The sequence below is a fragment of the Triticum urartu genome, unplaced genomic scaffold (genome assembly GCF_003073215.2).
Source record: "Triticum urartu cultivar G1812 unplaced genomic scaffold, Tu2.1 TuUngrouped_contig_5685, whole genome shotgun sequence".
Classification (NCBI taxonomy): domain Eukaryota; kingdom Viridiplantae; phylum Streptophyta; class Magnoliopsida; order Poales; family Poaceae; genus Triticum; species Triticum urartu.
The window spans coordinates 778-9,978 of NW_024116379.1; the positions used below are offsets into that span (position 1 = coordinate 778).

Consider the following 9,201-nt stretch of genomic DNA (forward strand, 5'->3'; position numbering starts at 1 on the left):
ATTTAACATGTGTTCTTATGAAGTTATAGTAGGGTTTTTCATGTTCTAGAGTGCATCACTTTGTCACATAAAGTTTTACACAAATATTCGAAACATTTATGAACTAGACTCTCAGTTCAAAATATAAAATGGATCCAAACTTGAAAATAAGATGGAAAAAAATATGAGTGGGTAGAACATGGCATAGACCGCACAAAGCTAGCTACGGGAAAAGCTGCCAGCATTGATGGAGGAAGTGGGGACGCATATGCATGTAACCAAATCTCCAACTAGATCAAGGGCCGCACCATGCATGGGATATCCCATGCATGGTAGATATGCTTTTCTCGTTACTCCATGTTAAGTATCTTGATCGCGGCGACAAGTACAGAGGAGGAGCTCTGTTCCTACTTTTCTTTTTGAAAGAGAGCTATATTCCCTACTTGGCAAAAAGAGAAAGAAGCAAAAAAAAAATGGCACAACTAACAATGTGTTGTGTGCAGAGAAAATCCTGATATATATGAAATGTTCTACTAGTTAAACTAGCTTGAGCTCCGTGACTTCTTTATATTTTCAGCAGTTTGTGTGTGTGTTTGTGTGTGTGTTTTGTTGCTGAGGCAGCGTGGGTGCTGGCCCTCCGCGCGCTATCTTTGCGACTGAGATGTACTGGGCTTCGTTGTTTCGATGCAATGGAGCTGGGGCGTGTGCCCTTTTCCTCTAAAAAAATATGTACTGTTCTTCTGGTAATCTTAGCTATATAATTACAAATTTTCACAGTTGCTAGAACGACAGAGAGAAAGGGACCTCCATCATCGTTTCTTATCCTTCAAAGAAGCTCTGCACCGTCTTTTCTAAACTCTCAGTGGTATATATGTCTCCCGCTGAAGCTATCTGCAGACATGAAGAAAACAGTCCTGAACTCGAATAGTTCTCGAAACACCTCGTGTAGTCTGGCAGAATGCAATCCTGTATACGATCTCTCAGTACCTGCCGTAGCACCACATCAGGAACCTTCCAAGTTTTCTGACGATCAAAAGTCTTGTTGAACTTTGAAGCAAATGCAACCAAGGATCGGCGTTGACTGCCCCTCCGACAGTTGCGATTCAAGCAAGACTTGGCTGGAGTGCAAGCCTCTTCTGTGTAACTCTCAATCCACTTCTTGAAGAGTAACTTGAATTCGTCATCATGCTGCTTAATAATCTGCCTATCAGATAGCAGCTCATCCAACAGACCATCTGTCTTTGTATTGAAATGCCCTGTGTTGTTCAATAAGAAAATGCATTGCCGCTGCAGATCCGCATGGTATATGTTTGAACGTTCAGTGAGCACAGATTTCCAGCAAGTAATCACGTCATACAGAAGATGGCCAAATGAGCTGGAGTTGTCACCTGGGGCAAGAGTGGATTGCACTAAATTTCTGTGACTGCCAAGGGATTTCATTGAGCGTATGAGGAAACATGTCATCGGATGAATGGCATCGTTATCCTGATGATTTTCCATATTGGACTGCATGTGGTGCTTGATATGGTCAATTAACCTCCTGAAAGCTTCCCTCATGTTGCGTAAAATATTGGGAAAGAAGTCATCAGATTCACTGGAAGCAAACTTTTGAATAAGAGGAAGGACATCCAAAAGTGCCTCATAGGCAAGCAGCATGGGAGAAATATGAGTGGCAGACCACACTGTCTTGCTAAGACAAACGGCAATGTCCAAGAGTTTCTTGATGTGGCACTTTGCAAACTGGTTGAAGTAGCCTAATTTTAATTCCTCAAATGGCCGACTCTGCTCACATAACTGCTGTTGCATCAAACAGAGGACTTGGGTGTTGGTTTTCAACATGATGATCAATTCTTTTGTGCACTCAGAAGGATCCTTGAAGGTCCTTGTGCTTATACGAAGAATCTCTAGGACATCTGATTCATGGAAAAATCTGTTACAAAAAAAGAAGTGACCTTGGAACTGTGAGTAAAAATATTTTAGGCAATTTATGGAACATTTGAGGAAACAGTAAAAATATTTAACTATCCGACTAGAGTTTCTTACTTTGAATGGCAGAATAAATTGGCTCTATTATTAATTAACTGGCGAACACTGGCTGCAAACCAGCATCCCATCTCTTAGTTTTTCACCAATCCGACAGCTACTGTGTAGTTCGTTATGTTTACATGACAAAGGAATTGTAAGTTTTTAAAGAAAAATCTGACTGCTACTCTGTGCAATTCGTTATAATTTGAGGACGATAATAAAGTTTCATTATCAGTCCCACTACTACACTATGCAATTAGTTATGCTTAGATGGCAGCGTAATATAAGTTCACACATTTGAAGGACGTGAAGACAATGAACATGCTCTCCTTTGCTTCAGAAAAAAATGTTTTAAAGAATGAGCATGTTCTCCTTGCCTTCACTCTTTGTTTCTGAAAGCTCCCAGATTAAGGAGAAGGGATCACATGGATATGGTCATGTGCCCACAGGTTATGGATTCGAGGTCCATGGTGAAGAGTATTTCCGGAAAAGTTTCACGGTGTGCTAAAGTTTAGATGCGGAGAGGTCTGCAACTCTGCATCCACCAGCATCTACACATCAGGGTGGAGTTGAGGAAAAGGAGCATTACCAAGGATGGGATGGTAGCAGCAACTGCAGATAAAACAATCAACGGCTGCTTTGATGTGTAAGGAGGACACATGGCAGAACATGCATGTGGTTTAGAAAGAAAAAACACTTCTTCGGGGATCATATCCGGAAGAAAACGAATGCGGTTTAGGTAACAAAAACATCGGCATTATGGCTTTAGTTGCCAAATTGTGAGTCTAGAACAAATAAAAGAAAATTATGAGTTTCATCTTATTGCTGGTATTTTCTTAAAGTAATAAGAACATAAATGTAATGGGTTTATGTGATGCAGCATACAGTCATAAGGTGATGTCTCAATATGTCACACTGAAACAAGGTAAGAGCCTTTGAAATACCACCTGGTTGGCTGGCCACAAGTCTGTTTGCCTAAAGACCAAGGTGGTTTAGGGATTCTTAATTTGGAAGTTATGAACATTGCCCTGTTATCCAAATGCTTATGGAAATTGTTTAATGATGAGGGTCCTGGGCAATACATTCTGACCAAAAAGTACCTACTCACCAGACCTTATGCCAAGTGACTTCAACACCTGGAGATTACCATTTTTGGCAAGGTCTGCTGGAGATACTGTTTTCAGGGTGCTGTGGGATTAATGTGGGGAATGGGGAAAAAACTAGATTTTGGGAATACCATTGGGCAGGAGATTGCACTCTGGCCACTTCCTTTCCTAGGCTGTATAGCATTTCCCTGGACCTCAAGTCGTCAGCATCACTGTGAGGAAAATGTTTACTAGAGGGTTTCAATCCTTCAAATTTACAAGGGCTCTGGTGGGTGGGAAAATGACACAATGGTTGGGCTTAAAAAAGATTGTGCTGATATTTCCCTTGCTGATAAAAATGACAAGCTTGCTTGGCTCTTCTGTGCTTCAGGACAGTTTTGTGTGAAATCTTTTTACTCTGTTATGCTAAATTTTGAGGTGGTGCCTTACAAATTCTTCTGGAAGATTAAAATCCCTCTGAGAGTCAAAACCTTTGTTTGGCTAGCTCTGAGGGAGCATTCTTACCAAAGATGTGTACCTGAAGAGAGGGGGCAAATGCAAGCCTCACTGTTGCTTTTGTGGGGAAGTGGAAACAATTACTCATCTTTTTTTTTTACTGTCCTATTGCCAGATATATCTGGAACATTGTTAGTTGTGCATTGGGGTCAATTGTCAGTTTAGCAGTGTTTCAGACAGTACATAAATAAAATAACTGGCTCGGGGGGAACTTAACAGAGGTTTGATGGCTGTTGGTGTTGCAGGTGTGTTTTAGGTGCTTTGGAAAACCTGAAATCTTGCTTGTTTTCAAAATCTGTTATTGATCAAGCCATGTTTAGTTATTTACCGAATTTGTCACTGGATTGATTGTTGGAGCTCCTTGCAGTGGACGGAAGATGCAAAACTAGAAGTATTTTGTATAGCACCCCATGTGTTACTTTGATCTCATAAGGTTGAGAATCGAGAAAATATGAAGCTCATGGCGACCAAGTATTGTTTCTGGACAGAACAGTTTCAAAGTAATCACAGTGACAATGAAACATTGCTATATAAACAAGTTTAATGTACACTATTCCGTAGAGCTGATATGACTTGAAACGGGGCCTTTCCAATTCAAAGAAAACCGATGTGTATGTTGCCCTGATATTTATGTGTAGGTCTGGCATACAAGAGGATGAATCCTAAAATCAATTACAAGCTGATGGTATCATAACCCGTATATTATCTTTCTTCAATTCCATTCCACTAGGATAATATAGAATGAGTACGTACCAAGAAACCATGTTTTAGTCAACATACAAACATGAGATATTGGCTATTCCTACTATGTCCGTTGTTCACTAATAATGCTATATTTCAAAAAACTATACTGCATTGTTTTGTTTGACTGTCATAACATCTGGATATTATTTGTACCCCCAGTTATAGTTATACTGTCAAATACATTAACTGATGTGCTTTCTGCTTTCTGCAGAACTTTGTCTAAATGGGAAACAGGGAAAGTGAACAAATGCAAGAACTATCCTTCCGTATGTAAAATGACCTGGCAGTTCTCCTGAGAAGGTTATTGTCCTGTTATACTGTAGACTATTAGGTGAGCTCTAATTAATAACACAATAGCATCACACGTTGTCACATTTCATCTTAGATTGCCTGTCTATGTACATTATTAAATCACTACATGCAGTCATGCACTTTTTAGTTACTAACTTGGATCACTTTCCAGATGCATCTTGGATGAGAGGAATAAGAAACATAAAATTTGGTAGCTTTTTTCTGAGAAAGACAATCTGGTAGCTCATGTGTGGACATACACTTCCAACTATATGATGAATTGCTGCGGGATCATATAGGGTAGAATTTAAGATTGGTGCCAACAAATGGAGGCTGGTGTCTTGAGCAAAGACATGGATGTTCTGCGAGTACATGTCATGACCAGGCAAAAATGTTGGCCACAGTGAGTGGGGGCTGGAATGGAGTAGCTCAAAAAGTAAGGGTAATTGCCAAAGTGCTAAACTTCTGAGTGCCTCTTCAGTATATTTCGTTATAGAAGAAAACTAAACTAATTTACATGAGACCAGAATATTAAGTTATAGAGGAAAACTAAACTAATTTACATAATAAACTATCATTTTTGTTATATATATCTTTCAGACTATATAAGTTATAGAATATTTTGATTCATCTTCAGGATGCCTAAGCAATTTTAGCAGTTTGGTTGTCGCATCTTCTGTACAGTGAAATATAGGCATCTTTTGATACACGGGTCACAAAACAAACTGTAATGTGAAATAATTAAACTTTGAAGAGCTTATATCCAATTCTCTATATTCATCATTCTAGTTTGGTCATTACCTTCCCGCCGAGTTGAGATGATATGTTTGGGAGTTTCAAAGTAGGAAAAAACATACGTGCTCACTAAAAGGTCAGTGATGTGTGGCCATAACAAGAATGGAGGATTTGGTGTTTCTAATTTTGGGACAAAAACGTAAGTACTCAACTGACTTAGGGATATTTGATTGATCTACTAGACCCCAGAGAAGCACAGCTGTTAAAATACTTGGAGTAGCACTTGTTTGTAATAAAACAAAACTGTGGATTTACCTGCTCAATGTATGTGAGTTGGCCGAGAATGCTTGGAGTAGCACTTGTTTGTAACCAGATCCAAAAGCCACTTGACAATTGCGGATGATGCCCTCTAGCTGGTCCAAAGAGCCCGGCAAGATGAGTCGGGCACGGCCAGGGTCCATGTGGGCATGTGACGGATAGTGAAGCTGCCGCACGTTGCTGCTGGTTGGAGTTGTAGTGTCGCCGCCGCCGTCACTAGATGCATAGCCGTCATGGCTGGTGCTTTGGGAGTGGCACCTGCTGACGGAGAAACAGCAGACGATGGTGTCTGCCTGGATCGAGTAGGGGGTCTGCTCAATGGAACTTTGGAGGTTCTCGGTGGCAGCAAACACCTGACCCTTGTCCCATAGGTTGAGTCTGCAAATTTCCTCTGCAAGACGTTGCATTGCAACAGCCAGCCTGGTTCACTGAGCTTCCGGATAACCAAGCACCGCAAGAGAAGGAAGCGGGTGCAGACTGTAATCTTTGAAGCGTGGTGACAGGGCAGCACCAAGAAGGGCCATACAAATACAAGGGCTAGTGGCCAGCAGGGGCAATCGACGCGCGGGTGTCAGGATGCTGCTCCGCCGTCGCCGATGGGCAGCCGGCCGGCCGTACATGCGCCCCAGCGATAGATCCTCTCCGCAGCCGAGCGAGCGCTGAGACAGAAAATTCGGAGAAAAATATTCCTTAAAAAGATGAGATGGGCCAACTGAGGCAGCAACAACGACTAGCCGAGGAACGGAAGATCCGACCGAGAGGGCGAGAGCTTCAAGCTTGGAACCCCCAAAGCTAACCCATAACGAAACGGAAAGATCCCCCCAAAATGGGAGCGACAGAAGGGGGAAGCGGGGAGTGAGGGCGGAATCGGTACCTCCAAGTCGGTCCTCCCGGCCGGCGTATTTGCGGCGCTGCGCCTCCAGGACGGAATCGCTCGCGACGGCGCCCGAAGAGAGAGGCGGAGCACCCTCGGCGAGACGGAGTGAGGCGTGTGGGGGGCTGCTTTGCGCACAGGGAGGGAGGGAGGGACGACACAGGAAGACAAGTAGGACACGCCTGGGGCCCAGGAGTCAGGGCTCGAGAGTTTCGGGCCGTGTGGACCCCTTGGCCGTGACGATACCTGAAAAGGGCCACGTAGGTAGAAGGAATTTATTTTTGGCAGGATGTAGAGAGAAGGAATTGACATGTACTAGGATGCACCTCTGAACCCATGACTTGGTACCAATTTGTAAAACAGCCAAACCCGGAGCTAAAAGCGTAATGTACCTTCTGAAACAGATGCCGGAATCGCGATCCGTCCAAACGATCATGTGCGCGACGACGACGATACCTTTCGAACGAGACCAATATCGGGTGTGTTTTGATTTTGGTTTTTACTTATACTATTCATCAGCGGTCATTGCCGTCTGGGCAGTTGCTGCACACTAGTTCAGCGTTCACCAATTCTTTGGTCTTTTTTCTTTCCTTCTCCTTTTCTGATTTATGTATTTACATCAAACATTTGGGCTAAGTGTTAGGGGTTTAAGGTCTACTATATCCGGCGACTTGACTCTCTTACCCTATGCTCATTCGGTTTTCTTTTGTCTTGCAGTGGTTTGTCTTTGCCGATCTGTTATTATCTTGGGGCTGGCTACTTGTTTTAGTCTCACACTTTTAATTGTGTGTTTCGTTCTTGATGTACTCACTCCGAACTGAATCAATTGACGCAGTCTCTATACTTTCATCTGAATTAATTAATCAAAAGTGTGCTAATATATTCATCATAATTGTTGCCCCCATCATCAGAATCTGACCCGGTAGGGGAACAGCCCACCTGCAGATGTAAACCTAACGGCCACTTTTAGGGGTGCGAGGAAAATTGTTGGAAATCCTCCCGATCCGGTGCGCAAATTTTACGGACAGGATTCTTGCCAAAACTTCCCTTTCTACAGGATCCAATCATTAAGAGCATCTACACCTAGACCTAATTAATCTGATCCCCTAAACATCCGTGGACGTGTCAGGACGCGTCAGCAGACATTGACCAATCACCTCTTAAATGTCTGCTTCCACAACCGGGTACTTCATTAGACAATTCTCAAATGTGCCACAATGTTCTCTTGTGGTGTCTTTCCTTACAAATGAAACCCTTGACATGCCCCCTCTTGTTGATCAAGACGATTAAGATCAATTGGTAGGCCAATGTGATGGTACACGAAATTGCTAAGTTTAGTTTGATAATAGGTCGGTTGGTGTTTTGTGTAATAGTGTTTCGTCCTGTGTGGCAAATGTTGTAATGAATGCTTTCTAATTAATTAATTAATATATGGGAAGGGCTTTTAAAAAAAGAGACGCTCAAGTCTGAAAGGGCACACATATCTTCACGTTCTACCCCCATGATCTTTTGCAATTATGTACTGGCAATTTTTAAAGCAGTCAAACCCGAATTGAGAGTGTGATGTATCTTCTGAACCAAATTCTGGAATGGTGATCCGTTTGAATCTCGTGTTTGGGGCGACGAAAACATTCAAACAAGACCAATTTGGATATCTTTGGATTTCAGTCGGATCATCCTTTTGTTTTTGTATATATATTGTTCACAAAGAAAAATACATTCATCAATTCTTTGGACGCGTTTGGGAAGGGAGGTGTTCTTTTTTTTTCTAATTTAAGATTACGGGTTTTGCTTGTAGGTTTGATATCTACATCAACCATTTGAGCCAAGTCTTGATTTGGGTTTAACCGGTTAAGGTCTTTATACACGTGAAAGTGCAACTAATCTCCGGGTAATTTTGGTAATTAATAACAACATATACATCATTGAACTAATGCCTATTCAAAGATAGATTTCGGGAATGTTCAATGTTGGCATGGCAAGGACTCGTGGATGTGGATCCCTCAAAATGCTATGGCAAAAAGCTCCAAGACTCTTTATTTTTGGTTAAGTGGTCCAAGATCACATTGATTCCATAGGAAAGCCAATACTATTAAAAAGGGATGAGGTTTTGATCATGACTTAGTTGCTCAAGTGCTTAAAGATATTGCTCCAAAACCCTCAGTCTCTTTCCCACATTCCAATCTGTCAAAACCCTAATTGCCAAACTTGGTCCCAACGAAACTTCCACATCTGGACCCACCGAGTTGATTCTAGACAGAGCCACAGCCAAACCCTAGAAACTCGGTTCTACCGAGATGACATTCAGCCCCACCGAAATGTCGTGATCAAGTTTCTGTACCACTTTCACTCCATTTTGGAATTTCCGAGTTGGTTTGATCGGAACTACCAAAATGAGGTCTCACTTAGGTCATCACATATCGGTCCCTCCGAGTTGATCCTTTAGGTCTCATCGAGACGCCTAACGTTCAAATCTTTTACACAAGTCGGTCTCATCGAGATTTTGTTTCGGTGTCACTGAGTTGAGTCAAACGATTGTAATGGTTGTATTCTTGGTGAAGGCTATATATACTCTTCCACCACTACTCACTCTCTAAGAGAGTCATCAGAACGAAACTACACTTCCAGCATTAA

The 9,201-nt window shown here is 42.2% G+C and overlaps 1 protein-coding gene across 1 annotated transcript; it reads right to left on the reverse strand.

Moving 5' to 3' along the window:
* Positions 1-643: 643 nt before the first annotated feature.
* On the reverse strand, positions 644-6,723 carry LOC125529551. Its single transcript, XM_048693957.1, has 3 exons — positions 6,568-6,723; positions 5,691-6,352; positions 644-1,909 (listed from the first exon to the last, which is right to left on the reverse strand). The coding sequence occupies exons 2-3, from the start codon at positions 6,098-6,100 to the stop codon at positions 799-801; spliced, it is 1,521 nt and encodes a 506-aa protein (XP_048549914.1). The 5' UTR covers positions 6,101-6,352; positions 6,568-6,723; the 3' UTR covers positions 644-798.
* Between the last annotated feature and the right edge of the window lie 2,478 nt (positions 6,724-9,201).